The sequence below is a fragment of the Plasmodium malariae genome, assembly GCF_900090045.1.
Source record: "Plasmodium malariae genome assembly, chromosome: 4".
Classification (NCBI taxonomy): domain Eukaryota; phylum Apicomplexa; class Aconoidasida; order Haemosporida; family Plasmodiidae; genus Plasmodium; species Plasmodium malariae.
This window is the reverse complement of record NC_041778.1, coordinates 724,156-741,640: the sequence shown is the minus strand read 5'-3', so window position 1 is coordinate 741,640 and position 17,485 is coordinate 724,156. Positions and strand designations below refer to the sequence as shown.

The following is a 17,485-nucleotide window of genomic DNA, read 5'->3' as shown; positions in this document are numbered from 1 at the left end:
AATATAATAAAGTATAATTTAATAAGACAAATGGAAAATATAGTATTTCCAAGGTGTTCTGAAATACCACTTCAGCTGCAGTGCGTTCGTGTAATTAAATTTTCTCCGTTTATATTTTAATTAAAATTTTGTCGACGGTCATCATTGTAAGAAGACGAAAAGGCACATCATTAATATATGGTATAATATAAACTTTTAAAATTTCATAAAACTATACATTACAAAATGCAATTAAATTGGTCAAATAACTGATAATATCTTCTTCGACTTTAGGAATCTTCAAAAGTAATATTTTATGCTTCTATTTCTTTATAATAAGTTTAGGGCAGAAAAACGTTCATTTTACTTGTTATGAGAAGTCTTCCTTACGTTAATTAATGCCTCTTAAAGTTGAGAAATATTCCATTTGTTTTATTTCATATATTTTGCCCTTTTTTTTTTTTTTTTTTTTTTTTTTTTACATTTTATGATTTGCCTTCTGCTGATAACTAAATTTTAGAATTATTTCGGGAAAAACTTTTATAATATTTCAAATAAACTTATAAAATTGTTTAGAAGAGTATTTTTTTTTTTTTTTTTTTTTTTTGGTTAATAAAAATAGCATGATAATTTTCTTTCCCATTTTTGAACTCAAAATAATTCCTTAAAATTCGATACACATCCTTCTAGTTTATTCCTCAACTGGTTTCATCATACACTATTCACTTGGGCGCTTTTCACGTGACCCCTATTCATTTGTTCTCTACTCATTTGTTCGGTACTCATTCATCCTCCACTTTACTTCTCGGATTAACTTTTTTTTTTTTTTTTTTTTTTTTTTTTTATTTTCATTTTTCAGTTACAAATGTGTATTACACATAGTTCCTTCATTGTTTTATTGAATTTTTTTTTTTTTTTTTTTTTTCCACAATATACAGTTTAACACAGGATAATATTTTTAATTAAAAATACTATCATACATTTGTTTTTGTGAGTACAACTTAGCGCCTTTTTATTGTTTTTTCTTTTATCTGCATTTATTATATAACTTTTGTGTCCCTCTTTTTCCTTTTACGTTATTTTCTTACATTTAAAACAAAAGTATATAAAATATGATACATGCAAAAAATGCCATGCATTGTTAAAGTGAGGATATCGGGCATACGAGATTTTAACACCTTTGAGAAATGTGAAATAGATTCCTTTAAATATATTGAAGTTATAAACGAAAAATGGAAAGAAAATAATGGAAATAGAACAATGAAAAGAGAAAAATAAAGAGTGAATAATGAAAAGAGAAAAATAAAGAGTGAATAATGAAAAGAGAAAAATTAAAAGAGAATAATGTAAAGAGAAAAATTAAAAGAGAATAATGTAAAGAGATTAACGATGAGAGAAAAATGAAACAATAAAAGGCAAAAAAACAGTGCCAAAAACAAACAGCTTGAGGGAAAATTCCCTTTCACACGGAAAAATACACATATACCAACTTTTCAATTTTAGGTCACATTAGGAGAAACAAAACAAAGAAAAAAATTCCGTGAGTATATTTCAATTTTGTATTTTTTTTTTTAAATAAAAAGATATATAAGTGATATAAAAACAATATCGTGTGCATCTTTTGCATAAATAGTTACATACATGCATACATACATACATGCATACATACATACATACATGCATACATACATACATACATGCATACATACATACATACATGCGTACATACATACATACATACATGCATACATACATACATACATATATATACGTATACCCCCAATCTATTTTGTAGTACCCATGCACAATATTTTACCATATATGCAGATATTAATAGAAATAGAAATGATCTCAACTTATCATTTCGCTTAGAAATAGCAGATGACTCCGAACTACAAACGTGCCCTCTTAAAATAACGGTATATTTTATTAGAAAAAAGATAGAAGCGAAAAATGATAGAAAAAAAAAAAAAAATATACAAATAAACAAATAAATATATTCCCGCATGCAGGAAGATAAGGATCTTAAGATACCGAAAATACATATTCCAAATGAATATAAAACGCACCCCAACTCAATATTTTTATTTTTATTCACAGATAGATGATGTTGAAAATATAATCAGTGGGTACATTCAAATCGATTTTAGCTTTTTTTACTTTCATGATAACTTAAAACTAGAAGGATGGTTTCCTTTGTACGACTCCTTGGCTGGGCTGCGAGGTTTACACATATATATATATATATATATATATATATATATATATATATATAAAAGCTGACAAATATAAATTTATGTGTGCATATATACATACGTTCGTACATATATATATATATATATATGTGCGCACATAATACATGCATATTCACATAGACACGCATTCACGTATATCTACACATTCTCTCCTTCAATGGTCATATAGTTTATACTCAAATTTTTACCCGCCTAATATACATAAATACATATATTTATATACTTATTTATTTATATATGTTAAATATTAGGAGAACTATACTGCAGCATAAAATGGGAATTTTTCGAGGAGAAAAATCCTTACAACGATAATAGTGCAGGTAAAGAAATATAACGGATGTGTACATATTACTAACTCCTTTTATTATTTTGATATTCCCTAATGTGTACTTTATTTTCTTTATTTTTTTTCTTTTTAGATGTTCTGCTTCTAGGTACTACGTCCTTTCCAAATAATTCTCCATACCATATTGAGCAGATAATAAACTTTGCGGTAAAATTAGGATAGTCATATAAACATATGTGTACATGTTTATGTATATCTATACATATGTCCATATATATATATATATCCACATATGTGTATTTATTCATGCGTATACATAAACGCTTTAATGCATACTAATATATAGGCATTTACATATACGTAACTATATTCTTCTACATAAGTTAACAGTTTAAATGTGTAAAAAAAAAAAAAATAATGGAAAAATTTGCATTTCTATATAGCACGAACTTAAAATAGTTAACGACCCCGAATACGATTGGAAAGATTTAATTAGATCAAATAGGTTCGAGGAATAAAATTAACAGAAAGAGCAAAAAAAAAAAAAAAAAAAAAAATACATACATACATGTCGTCCATGCCGGTTGTATTATTATTCTTTCTTTCCGTTTAATTTATTTTTATTTGTAGAAATTCTAACGAAGCAAGATGTGACGTTATACAAAACGCTTTCATGCAAACTAGAAAAATAATAGGAAAGAAGGTTATCCACAAATGTGCATGTAGCTCTAAATGTGTTCACGGAGAATCGTCTGTTTCGTTGTTGCAACGTGCTTCTTTAATATTATTGAAGTATAATAAATAATGCATTTTTTTATTTTATTATTATTTATTATTTTTTTTTTTTTTTACCTCTTCTGCATGCAGGCTAAATTGTTAGGTGGTAATGCAATTTTAGGTTACCAAGAGCACCTAAATTTGGAAGGGAGTACGACTAACAAGTAACAATTTTTCATTTGTATTAATTTTATTTCTTTCATTTCGTGTCTTCATTCCGTCTGTGTGTTTTTTTCCTTCTGCATTATTTGTTTAGCTTCTGCATTATTTGTTTAGCTTCTGCATTATTTGTTTAGCTTCTACATTATTTGTTTAGCTTCTACATTATTTGTTTAGCTTCTACATTATTTGTTTAACTTCTACATTATTTGTTTAGCTTCTACATTATTTGTTTAGCTTCTACATTATTTGTTTAGCTTCTCCATTATTTGTTTAGCTTCTGCTTTTATTTGTGAGTTTCTTTTATTTTGCATTATTTGTTTGGTATCTGCTTTTATTTGTGTATTTTTTTTGCAATTTTGTCAAATCATTCAAGTTGATTCGATTCATTTTGATTCACTTAAATTCACTGCATGATATTTCTTTTCTTTTCTTTTTATAAAAGAATTTGCATCCGGATCATAGGAACTGTCGTGAAATTAGGATTAAAAAATTTCAATGACCTAAATTATATTAACATTTATGAAAATAACAATATAAAAAATATTCTAAGAAATAATGAATTGCTCCTTCAGAATAGCTCAGATAAAAATAAGGATTTAAAATTTGGTAAAAGAGAAAATGCCCATGTTAACTCATCATCACACAATTTCGTTGACGTAATTTTACTTACTCTGGATACCCTTCCAAATAATATAAAGTACACTTACGGTAAGTTAGTTCGTTTAATGGGAAAGCAAGCATATACAAATAATTTAGTGGTACAGGTGCCCCAAGGTGTGCATACATGACGATGTTCACATATAGCCCTTGAATGCCCCTAATAATATGTCCATAAACTTTTTCGTTAATTAATAGGAGGACTTGTTGCATCGAAAGCCGTTAAGGTTTTACACCAAAGGCTGACCGAGCAACATAGAGACGAATGGCTGTTGGAAATCAGGGACGAAGTAAAAAAAAAAAAAAAAAAAAAAGGAAAATAAAAAAACGAAAAAAATAAAAAAAATAATAAAATAAAAAAATAATAAAATAAAAAAAATAAAAAAATAATAAAATAAAAAAAATAAAAAAATAAAAAAATAAAAAAAATAAAAAAAGGGAAAATAAAAAAAAATAGTAAACGATCAAACGAAAAAGATGTGTGTGGTGCTAGTTAGTGGACCACTGCACGAAGTTTCCTTTTTGCATCCTTATGAAGCCCAATTTTAACGAAATGATAATTTCCAAACGCAAACTAATGCATGTTCATTGTATTTCTTCAGCTCAAGTCAAATGCAAAGTTTTTATCGTGCAATGTTGTTCTGGGTATGTAATTCATGTGTACATATATATATATATATATATATATACATACATGTATACATGCACATATACATGCCGCTATACTTGTAAAGATTATAATTATCAATACAACTCCCTTTTGCAGGATACAAAGAAGACTCGTACATTTTCAATGACGTGATTGTACTGTTTTGCTATGGGACAGCCATAAATATATTACCCTCCTTTTTTCATGATGATAAAATTATTTCTTTTGCAAATAATGAAAAAAACAAACATCATACATTAAGGGGGAATTCTATTAATTCGACTAAAAATGTGAACTGTGTTTATTTGCACTACTCCTCAGATGAGATTGAAAACAACAAGGTCATCTGCAGGTGAGTGGACAACTCGCAAACACGCGCACAAGCATTGTATAGGGGTACATACTCATACGTATACATACATACATATATATATATATATATATATATGCGAAAACACTTACAAATTTGTGTATGCTTAAAAACATTTGTTCCCCAGGGTGTGTAACGAAGCAACAGTGCCTAAAATTTTTATCTCCTCCTCTAACGTCCCCCAGAATTTGGCTGTCATTGGAAAGTAAACTTTGCTTTTACTAACTTGTGCATATGTGGATCTGTGTACAAACAATGATTATATCATTTTATTTTTTCTTTTTTTCGAAGCGGCTTTTTAATCTCGGCTTTTGTTGTTTACCCCTTGAAGAAGTACCACGGTGAACACCTGGCCTCGGAAGTAAGGAAAAAAAAAAAAAAAAATAATAAAATAAAATAAGTTCTAGATAAGTAGACAGATAATAAAGAAATGCACAAATTACTAACAAATGAATTATTGAACGATTGAATGCATATAAACAGATGAACGTCGAAAGTGCTAGACACAAGGTGACTGAGAGTGGGCACAGGAAAGAGCTGCAAAAAAAATGCATTTGATACGCTTTATATAAGAAAAAAAGTACTATAAAGACAGCCACTGTGCGTGCTTCCATTGTGTGCTTCGTAAAAATGTGCGTTATTCATACCCTTGTGCGCAATTATGCACGTACGTCGTGCACACATGGACAACAATAGGAACGCTCCTTTTGCTGGAGGTTGGTTCATTAGTTTGTTCCCCCTCCCTCCTTCTTTGCACACACACTCACCATATGCCTCTTACCCATATCTATCTCTTTCTCTTGCACAGATCAGCGAAATACTTCCCTTCCTCGAACTGAACCTGCACAAGCAGATAATATGCAAATTGTTAGTAAGCGGGTTTAACAGCATCTTTGATTACAATTTAAAATTGTGTTTTAATCAGAATTATCTATTTGGTTATTGCTATGGTACTGGGATGTGTTCATACGGAATATATTCTGAAAATAAGTTTTTAATAAAATCAAATTATAAGGATAATTTTTATATAAGAAATAAATATATTAGTGCTCTAGAGTTAAAAATTATATATGACAACATAAATTATAGATCTTTTTTTAGCAAAAATAAAAGTTTAATATCACCTATATTTGTTAGAGGTGATATTATATATGATAAGAACTATAACAGAATGGATGATGATAAGACGTACAAAAGTAAACTATTAAATGATAGTGTTCATAGTAAGGGTGAAGAGTCTTACAACTATTGTGAAGAAATATACTCAGTTGATGATAATATAAAAACTACTGATAGAAATTGTATGAATAAAATAAAAAACAATAACTACTTTAGACTTAAAGAAATTTATCTTAAAGAAGAAGAACTACTAAATGGAGAATATGCTGATAGTAATAATTTAAAAAGTATGAACTATTACAAAAACAAAGGTGGTGGACATAACAACAACCTTGTTGAGTACTCTAAGTTAGGTATTAAAGAAAGGAAAAGAATTAAAAAGAAAAAAGAAAAAAGAAAAGCTAAGAAGATAAAAAATAAAGGATATATATACGAAGTGGAGGATCATCTAGATAATATAACACTGTTAAATATATATGAAGATAGTATTGCTTTATATAATTATATTTTTAACCTTGACGTAAAGAATTACCTTGTAAATAAAAGATATGATAATGGAGTTACAAACAAAGATAATGCATATCAACAGCAGTTAGAACAACAAAACAAAGGACATAATCAAATAGGAAATAGTAGTCTAGGAATTAAACCTAACGAAATTGCAAATATGAAAGGCACTACCATTTGCGTTCACAATAATTGCAGCAAAAGTAAAACAAACAATGACCTTATAAATAATGGGCAAACGAGAACTGCAAATGGTAAGATGCCCATGAACGGTGAATCGAACTGCCAGTTGAGTGATAACTGCAAAAGGGTAGGCAACAAGAAGGTAGGGAGCGAAAAAGTGGGAGGTGAAAAGTTGGGAAGTGAAATTATAGAAAACGAAAATGTAGACGGTAAAAGTGCAAACTGCATTAGTGAACACCTCACAGATACCTCCAATGACAGGAATAGAGAAGGCGCAAGGAGAAATATAGCCAGTGCGCATAATCATTTGGAAGATTCGGAAGAGGAAAGTCAAGATTGTGGAAGCAATATTAGGATGAAAAACTATAAAAGATACTTGCAAAATTTCGAAAAGTGTATCAGTATGAGCAAATCGAATGAAGAAAAAAGCATTAGCTCTAATTTTTTTGATAAACAGTTAGGAAAATTTAACCATTCATTTATTCATGACAGAAGTGAACGCAGTTTTACATATGATTGTGATATTAGAAAAGAAGATTTGAATAGTTACACCAAGTATTTTTTCTATATCTGCACATTAGACATTATGCCTAGTATAAGGTTTGAAACTTTTTATGAACAAAAAGATATTAAAGACCCAAATGAAAATTGTATGAACATACTATCAATCAGTGAACACTTATCAGATGAGAGAGTTACTAAACTGGTTAAAACAAATGAGGAAATGGATGATACGGATGTTATAAAATCTTCACCATATTGTAATATTATTAACGGAAATGCAAGTTGGAACCAAAATGGGAAAGAAAATTCTGGTGCAGATCACGGCAGTGAAATGGAGAAAAAACGGGATATGGCAAAAAAGGAGGATATGTCAAACGAAGGTAGTTCCCTTATCTACGATAACAACAAACTGATACAAGACGCGAGTGAAAATGATAATACGTGTAAAAGAAATATAGGAAGAAAAAAAGAAATGAATGAGGAAGAGAAGAGGAAAAAGAAAAAGGAAAAAAAAATCAAATATAAAAGCAAGAATACTTATTTAAATAATTTGTCTAAGAGTTATATATATTTAATCAAAAGGATAAATTTATTTTGTGAAAACAATGATCAAGTGGATGTAGTGTATGAAAAAATTAATAAAGCCTTCAACGATATGTATAATATATTTATATTTTATGTTTTTGTTCATAATTTATATCCATGCTGTATATGTAGTATAAAACTACATTTTTCCTTTATATCATTTGATATATTAGAAATTATGCTAACTGGTCATTTAATAAAGGTAAAAAATAATAACGCAATAAATTTAGAGTTACAAAATATGGACAAATCGATGCAAGAAAATTTATTAAAACATTTTTTTAATCATTTGGAAAATTATTATATGGAAAAATCACAGCTAATTTTAAATTCTTGCAATTTATGTCCGTTAGATGTAGACAAAATTAATTTCAAAAAAAAATCATCAAACATTGAGTCTGCTCAATTATGTTTTATTAAAACGCGTAGGAGTCGTGTAAAAAATAAAAGCAGTCTTTGGAAATTTTTCTTTTTCAAATTTTTTAAGCTTAGGCTTTTCAATTTTACCGATAAAATGAAAAATGTATTTACCAAGAGGAAGAAAAAAAGCATTCCAAATAATGGCTATTCAAAAAACACTATGCAAAAAGAAAGGGAAAAAAGAACAATTAAATTGAACAATTTGAACAAATTGAATAAATTTAGCTTATTACTAAAAAAGGAAGAAAAAGTAACAAGCCAGCCCTTCGATGTGTACAACTTATGTGATAGCTTATTTTTATTTAATGAGTTAAAAAGTTATATCATGGAAAATAAAAAACATATATTCGAAACACTCATTGAACAGAAATTCTCGTCTACAATTATAACTCCCTTGAATGTACTTCCAAACGTTATAGTAAAGAAATATTTCGGTGTTATATCTCTTCATATTGTAAAGGAAAATATTAATTTAAAAAATTTCGATTTTTTTTATCAAAGCTTAATATCAGATATACTGTTTATAGCTAAGTCCCATATAAAGGCCATTGGAGCAAACATGCTCTCGTCTTTCAAAATTACAAATTTGTTCCTTCGAGAAGAAAAGTCCCACGGATACGCACTCATCAGCATTTGTGGTGATGTAGCAAAGATATGACTCATCCACAGCAGGGTAGTGATATACCAAAAAATAAAAAAAAATAAAAATAAAAATAAGTGCAATGTGGACAAGCAAATGTGATAACCACGCGGAAGTCTCGTAGTAAAGGAGTAAACCCATTTGTTCACTTTGCAAAATGTAAAAAAAATAATGTGGGCATAATCTGCAAATATAATGCATTCAACCCGGTTATACCATTTAACCGGGGGAGCATGGAAGTAGGTTACGTCAGGTTTCTATGCATATCCCCATATCTTGTATAAACACGTGGCGCTGCTTGAAACAGGTGTAGCCTCAAAGATAGTCCATTAACTACACGTACTTTTTTCTCCCAAATATTTCTCCATGTTGTTCATATAAATGCATGCTTGTATGTATTTACGTTTACGCAATCTTGGTTATTTGAATGCGTTTACGCCTTATCTCTTCTTGTTTTCAACCTATATATAGATAGGATGTTCCATGGCTTCACCACTTTTGTCAAATTCATCCCGTTTTGTTTTGTTTCGTTATTCACGCTTCTCATATATTTCCACATATACATACATTTAAAAAAAAAAAAAAAAAAAATTAACAACAAAATATATATTATTCGAAATTGTGTTTTTCCTTCTATGAAAAAGGTAAACCATGGTAGCATGGTGTTACAGTCGTTCCTTTTTTTTTTTTTTTTTTTTTTTTTTGTTTTTGCTCTTCCTCAACTAGAAGCCTTTGAGCCTTGCTTTGTTTTATCCATTATATCCGTTATTTCCTTTTTACTCTTTTTTTCCCTTTTCTCTTTTTTCCACTTCTCCTGATTGAGGAAATATTCACCAGTTTCCATTTGGATGTCTATTTTTCTGGGCAGTTGATCAGGTGGGAAAACTGACTTCCTTTTACCATTTTTTTTGTCTAATTTTTGTTTAATTTTTTTCCTTTGTACATTTCTTTTTTTAAAATTTGGAAGAAATTTTTCCCAATTTTCATTTTTAAAATGATTATTTTTTTCTAATTCTCTTTTTGCTATTAATTCTTTGATATGATAAACTGGATGTATGTTTTTCATACAATCGATAACAATCCTTCGAACAATTTTTAGCGATTTGAAATACCCTATGAGACTAACTGTTTTACCATGAACACAAATATAACAATTGGTTAAAATCTCTAACGCTTTTAGTGTAGTCCCATTACTGCCTAACAGTCTCTGTCTTCTTTTAATAAATTTATTTTTATTTCTTATATAACCATTAATTTTTATAATATCACAAAATGTTTCATCTTCTAAAACTCTTTTTGCTTGATTAAATGGAACACTCCTAGATAAAAGAGAAACCATATCTCTTGCTTTAATAATAATATATGGATCATATGTTTTTTTTGTTGTTCTAACACACATATATCCTTCCACTAAGTTTATTTCGAATTTTATGAAATGCTTATTTAATGTACTTTTTATATCTGTGCTAAATTGTTGTAAGTATTTTTCTCGATATTTGGGAAATAATACCTTAAAACTTGACTCCTCTAAAAAATGATGTTTATTATCTTCTCTAATGAACTTATCCACTTTCCAGTGATCAATATTTTCATTATCCCATGGCTTTTCCTTTCTATACTTTCTGTTTTTGTTGCTTTGTTTGTTTTCTTCTCCTTCGGAAAGGGTACCCTCCATCGTGAAAAAAGGCGAATCAATTGCTCCAATAGGGAAAATATGATTGCTATTTTTTTTATTTTATTTATTATTATTATTATTCTTTTTATTTTTTTTTATTTTTTTTTATTTTATTTATTATTATTATTCTTTTTTGTGAAGGGGGGGGGGAGAATATCCGTTTTTCGCTCCCTTCACACCAGATATCAATTAGAGCGCTTACATCCTCTTTCTTACATATACTGTTTATTTATGCTACTCTATTTGTGAATGTAACTTCTATTTCATGTTTGATTTATCCTCACTAAACTTGGGGCTCTCATACGCATATGAGAATGTACTTATTACATTATAAGTAAATATATGTACGTATGACTACATATAACTATATATATACATAAATAATCATACTTGTACTTATAGCTATATACGTATTTGTTTTCTTCTCTTTTTTTGTATTTATTTACTAGCTTAATAACACAACTAATTTATGATCCCACAAATGTTAGAAAGTTAATCCCTCTCATTTTTTTTTATTTAATAGATTACATGGGGATTTTTTATTTTTTTTTTTTTTTAATTTTTAACCTCCTGCGAAAAGAAAATTTTTAAATATTTTAATCTTTTCTCACAAATTTGTCAACAAAATAATTTGTATTTTTTCATTTTTGAATATATGTACTTCTTTAATTTGCTTTCGCTTTTTTTTTTTTTTTTTTTTTAAAAAAAAAAATTATTCTTCAATGCATATATATGGTGAAATTATATATGCACAAAGAATAATTTTAAAAAAGAAAAAAGAGAAAAAAGAAAAAAGAGAAAAAAGAAAAAAAGATAATTCTATACTTCAAGGTGGCGAAACTGTATTATGGTTGTGAATCCTTTTTTTTTTTCAAAAAATGCACGAATTCGCGAATTAGTACAACGTGGTAAAACATTCTTCGAAGTATAGCAAAAGCGTATAAGCACATGGAGTACTACATATCTGTACATATATAAATATATATACATATACATAAACATACAATTACATACATACAAATACATAAACATACAATTACATACATACAAATACATAAACATACAATTACATACATACAAATACATAAACATACATATACTTACATATATATTCTCTGCCGAACAGCTGGGCAAGCTTCTTCATACCAAAATATAGTACCCCAGAAAGGCATCCATCACACCTCTCCTTGCGTGTTAAGAGATATACAACACACAGATTTTATGCGGTTGTTAAGGACAGTAAAACACCATGGTTGGTACCTAATAATATGTGATACAGTAAGACACAATAAAACAAATAGAAATTACCCCATCGTGGTATTGAAAAGGTTCGCTCACATTTTTTCCAATCTAGATAGTCTTCAAAATGGAAAAGCGATAGAAGGTGTAGTTAAAAGGGAGGAACAAAACAATGAAGGTGCACACTATAATATAAATGGTAAAAGCAGATATACATCTGGCAGTGTTCACATACAAAGTGGAAATTATTACAACATCGAAACGAAAAGAGGAGAAGGGGATAAGACCCAACTAAGAGCCATTCCAACAGCAGATAATAAAACGAAAGGGAAGATAGAGCACCTTTTATGTACGTATAAATCAAGGAAACTACATGATACAGTTCTAGAAATTCTAACAGTTATAAATAACAACGGGAAAAACAAAGATATATACATAAATAAGAATATATTACTACCTTTTTATAATATATTAGTTAAACGTAAATATTACTTAAACAACTTGAAAAGTCATATGTATGATGATTATTGTACTCTGAACATTTTTGATTACATCCATTATAATATTAATGTACACTTAAAACAGTATAACTTAAAAAATGTGCATCATTTGTTGAGCAGTTTGTCGAAATATGTTCATAAAAACAAACCTAATAAGATAACAAATGAACTTATTGCAAATATTTTTTATTTTTCCTTTTTTACGCATTTTAATAAATACAATTATGCAAAAAGAAATAGGTATTATAATGATGTACAGTTGAGTAAGAGCAGAAATGAGGAAAAAGAAAAAGCATCTACTATAGATAAAGTACGAAATCAGGAAAATAGTATAGCTAGTACAAAGGAAAATACTAGACTGCACAAATATGACCACAGGAACGATTCAATCGAGCAGTATTATAACAATAACGTAGTGGGTGGAAATTCCCTATCCATGGAAGAAAATTATTTTGAAAAAGATGGACTCAAATTTTCGGCAGATTCAAATCTTGTTAGTAAGAAAAAAAGAATCATTTTATATAGTGACAGTTTCCCAAAAAAAGCAGCTCAAAATAAGCTTATAAAATATGATAGATGCTACAATGAGGAGCAAACTTTTGTTTACTTAAACAGCTATATTGTTTTTTTGTCCAACCATCCTACATATATTACGAATGAAAAGATTATGTACAACATTTCTCTTCTAGCAAAGAACATTACACAGTTTGAAATAAATCCCATAATAGCTTTGTCCTTTTTATCAGCCAGTTTAAACGTATTCCATACTGTGGAAAAGAAAAAAATGGGGGGGAAAAGGACTTCATCTCTGTTTATACATACAAAAACGAACTACTATATATTGTACTGTATTTTAAAAGATCTCAATGAGAAGATAAGAAAAAACAGAATTCAAAATAATAATGATGAAGTGGACACACACGGAATGGAAATACATAGGGAGCATCAAACAAACGGCAAGTATCCACAAACAAGTGATAAAGTAAACGACAATTCGTGCTATACTACTCCGAACGAAGCGAAAGGGAAATGTGTAAAAGGAGAAAAGGATTACCTTAATTTGTGGTACTTTTCTCATATAATTCATGTTATAAAAATTTTAAAAATTGAAAACTTTATATCATTGAATTTTGAATTTTCAAAGGATGCAGAAAAGTGTGTAACGGATGCGTTCATCCATATGATCTTTCACATGAGTAACTACATTTCAAATTTTCAAAATGGATGTACTTTGAATTCACAAAACGACTTGAACAGCTTTGTGTCTATATATGTAAACATATCAACATTATTAAATGAGTTAACAAAGTTTAGGAATATTTTTAATGTGCTTCTTACCTTTTTGAACGATTCCTATAAAATCATACATATACAGTATAACAACCTGCATGTGAACATGATGATTAACCTAGTGAGAGGTATGTACAGTCAGATATCAACATATTCAAAGGAGAATTCGTATGAGTTACATTTTGGAAAATTGCATAAATTGCATAAATTATTTACATGTAGCATAAAGGTAAAGCAAGTTGATCCATTTCTAAATAACAACTCAGAAATTAAGACTCTAGTTAATATACTTAACCTGGTGCAGAATGTATCACTCTGTATATTGATTCCATATAAAGAAAAAGAAGACGTTGAACTAAGCAAACTAATAACAATGCTCCACTATTTACACAAAATAAACAAAATATTCCTTTCGTTTAATGAGAACAGTGTGTTAGATATACCTATCACAAAATATTTGAAGCACATTGAAAGAAAGTTTTGTATACCGAAAAAAGGATACAAGAACCTAGCGCATTATCACATTTTGTTATTTCTCAACTTACATTTGTATTACTACAACTGCAGGGGGATAAATTTATCCCTCCTAAAGAACTGCTTTGCCTATTTAGAGGAAAAGGATTCACATTTGTTTATAAACGAAACGGAGGTAATCATGTTTTTAAATTTTTTTTCCAAGTTAATGCAAATAAAAGAAAATGTGAAAAGAAAAAATTATATTTTTTCTCTGTTTAAACTTGACCATTTTAAAAATACGCAAATTGGGGGAAAAGGGAAAAAGGTTCTATCGAACATGCACCAGTTAGTAGTCCATTCTAACAGGGTCGAAGATGACAACATTTTCCACTCCATGAGACAGTATGTTGAACATAGCACATTATCAGATATCATGAATATATTTGTAAAAAAATATTTGAACAGAATTATACATATTTTATTTTTTCAAAACTGGGTGCAGTTAAAAAAAAATTTAGTACTCGAATATAATACGAGCTTTTTAAATACACAGCCAAAGATAAAAAACACAAAATTAGAATTTCCTTCAACTGTTTGTAGTAGCAATATGAATAGTATGAATATGCCATTTTTTCCGTTGATGAAATACTCCCTTAATGTGTACTTTATGACTTACGAAAGTGTGTATTCCAATTACCCATATAATGAAGCCGTAAAAGGAGGAGTATTACTTAACTTGTTAAACAACATGATCAAATATAAAAGAAATAAATTAAATGGAGAAAATTTTTTTTTTATAATCTCGTGCTTGTTAAAGGCTAAAATGTTTCGTCATGAAGTCTACTACATGTACTACAAATTATTGAGCACAAATTTGCAGCAATGGGAAATGCCATATGTATTTTATATAATGAGGCGAATATTTGAAGAGACAGCTGATACGGATGTGATGAACAGTAAAGGGGTTGGCATCCATGGGGGCAACAGTAGCAGCAATAGCAGCAGCATTTGTAGCGGAAATAGCAGCAGCATTTGTAGCAGCAATAGCAGTAGCATTTGTAGCAGCAATAGCAGTAGCATTTGTAGCAGCAATAGCAGTAGCATTTGTAGCGGCAATAGCAGCAGCATTTGTAGCAGCAATAGCAGTAGCATTTGTAGCAGCATTAATAGCAGCAATGCATCCGTTGATGGTGATGTACATCGGAATAATGCCCCTAATGACGATGTGCTTAGTGATCCACGGGGCAGGTTACACCGAATGGGCATAAACAGTTTAATCGTTAGAGCAATCGTAGAGCTGTCAAGCAAAATAATATTAAACGACAAAAATTACATAAATAATTTCAATTTTTTTAAAGAAGTTTTACATGTTTATTTTGAGAAATACGAAAAATTATCTCTCACTTATAAGCGCTTTAACTATTTCGTATTGTCCTATCTTAATAATTTCACAAAATGCAATAAAAAAGAATGTGAAAAAAATTTAATTGAAAATAAATTGGTCATGCTCATAAATAATGCAGCTAGCTTTTTATACACGATTAATAAGTATTCAAATAAAACAAAAAAAAATGAAAAAACGGATGTAAAGGAAAAAGAAAGAAATATATTGCATGTACATAATACAAAAAAAAAGGACGAAAAACCAAAGTATGCCGACAATGTTTATGATTTAAAAAAAGAGCACGCGCATTATCTAATGGAATGTATAAGGCACACAAAAAGTGAACTACCACCCATTATATCAGCTTCGTCATCTCACATGGATCACATCAACTGTACATTTAAAAGGAGCAATACGGAAACAAACGATGAGCATAGGGTCCAAAAGAACGGAGCGGAGCTAATGAAAAATGTTCAACTTCATAAGAGTGATGATACATATAGCGGCAATTGCAGCAGTAGTTACAGCGGTACACACCGTAGCAACGAACGTGGAAGTTACGACGAAGAACACTTGAAAAACAAACTGACAAAACTACTACAGAAACTCTTGTGCATACTATATATTAATAAAATGAAAAATAAAATGCAACATGAAATAGAATTAACAAGTAGAAATATTATAGATATACTTATCTCCTTAAAAAATTGTAAATTGCGATATGTGAATATTATTCAAGTATTGTCAAAAAAATACATTGAAAACATTTTTACTCAAAAGAGCTCAGTTAAAACGGAATACCAGTTAAAGTTTTTTAATACTATTATATTTCTGGACTATTTTAAAGAAGCCAATAATTACTTCGAGGAGTACATTTTAAACAAAACGGATGAAAGCTATAACGACAAATTGCACCATCAGGGAAAACCCTTCAAACGACTCAAACCGCACATCCTGTATTCCCATTTTTTAAAAATGCCAATAATGGAAGTTATATATGCTTCAAACATATCAACATATCTTTTAAATTTTGTCAGCTTCCTCGACTACGTAGACATTGAAAGTCAAAAGAGAGTTTGCTCAAAGGTTAAAACGTTGATTCAAATATTGTTGAAAATGCACTGTACATATGACCAGCACCATAATCCTCATAATCATCACTCATTAGCGAATAAACTTGTCAAAAGAAATATTTTTATCCTTTTCACTTTACTAAATTTCGCTGGTCCTTCCTTTGATATATCATCCCTTCATTTTGAATCACTAAACATATTTTATAATAATTTCATTTTAAATTATTTCCCCCAACATACTAATATGATACAATCCTCCTCGACTCACCAAAATGTTTTTGAGTTTCTTACGAACTTTTTAGAAAAATATTCACACCGATACGAAGTGCACAACGAAAAACACGTTCACTTATTTAATGTAGATATAGTATTAGTAATACTAAGAAAACTGTAATGTTCTTTCCCTATGTTTGACAAAACACCCCTTTTTTTCACATCTCGTTTGAAACCTTTTTCCTTACCTTTTCTGCTAATCCGTTTTCCCCCATTCCTTTTTTTTTGTTCTTCAAAAGCGCACACACAACACCGCTATTATGTTACAGTATATTATAATGACTATCTTTGTTAATAATGTATTTCGTTCTTTGTAGTTTCGTATTTTTCTTCTTTTCTCACATTCTTTTTTTTTTTTTTTTTTTTTTTTTTTTTAATTTATCCACTCGCCAAATGGCACTTCAGCCAAGTGTGAGGAATATACCAACAATCAAAAAGATCATGATCGGGTTAATGCGACAGGAGCGCTTTTGCTCATCCGTACTATTAATATTAAGATGGT

At 29.1% G+C, this 17,485-nt stretch overlaps 3 protein-coding genes across 3 annotated transcripts; 2 read left to right on the top strand and 1 right to left on the bottom strand.

Annotated features, from left to right (window-relative positions):
* Positions 1–1,107: 1,107 nt before the first annotated feature.
* On the top strand, positions 1,108–9,111 carry PmUG01_04024000 (conserved Plasmodium protein, unknown function; the record flags this gene model as incomplete). The annotated part of the gene is made up of 16 exons (XM_029003240.1): positions 1,108–1,197; positions 1,483–1,519; positions 1,807–1,898; positions 1,996–2,203; positions 2,486–2,554; positions 2,654–2,727; positions 2,964–3,025; positions 3,151–3,223; positions 3,388–3,461; positions 3,902–4,167; positions 4,315–4,406; positions 4,719–4,761; positions 4,883–5,117; positions 5,263–5,340; positions 5,427–5,496; positions 5,944–9,111. 16 exons carry the CDS (start codon positions 1,108–1,110, stop codon positions 9,109–9,111), a joined length of 4,731 nt encoding a protein of 1,576 aa, XP_028859694.1.
* Positions 9,112–9,811: 700 nt separating this feature from the next.
* KRR1 (KRR1 small subunit processome component, putative) lies at positions 9,812–10,768 on the bottom strand (the record flags this gene model as incomplete). Its single annotated transcript, XM_029003239.1, has 1 exon — positions 9,812–10,768. One exon carries the CDS (start codon positions 10,766–10,768, stop codon positions 9,812–9,814), a length of 957 nt encoding a protein of 318 aa, XP_028859693.1.
* A 1,221-nt stretch (positions 10,769–11,989) lies between these two features.
* On the top strand, positions 11,990–17,104 carry PmUG01_04023800 (conserved Plasmodium protein, unknown function; the record flags this gene model as incomplete). The annotated part of the gene is made up of 1 exon (XM_029003238.1): positions 11,990–17,104. The coding sequence occupies one exon, from the start codon at positions 11,990–11,992 to the stop codon at positions 17,102–17,104; it is 5,115 nt and encodes a 1,704-aa protein (XP_028859692.1).
* Positions 17,105–17,485: the final 381 nt, after the last annotated feature.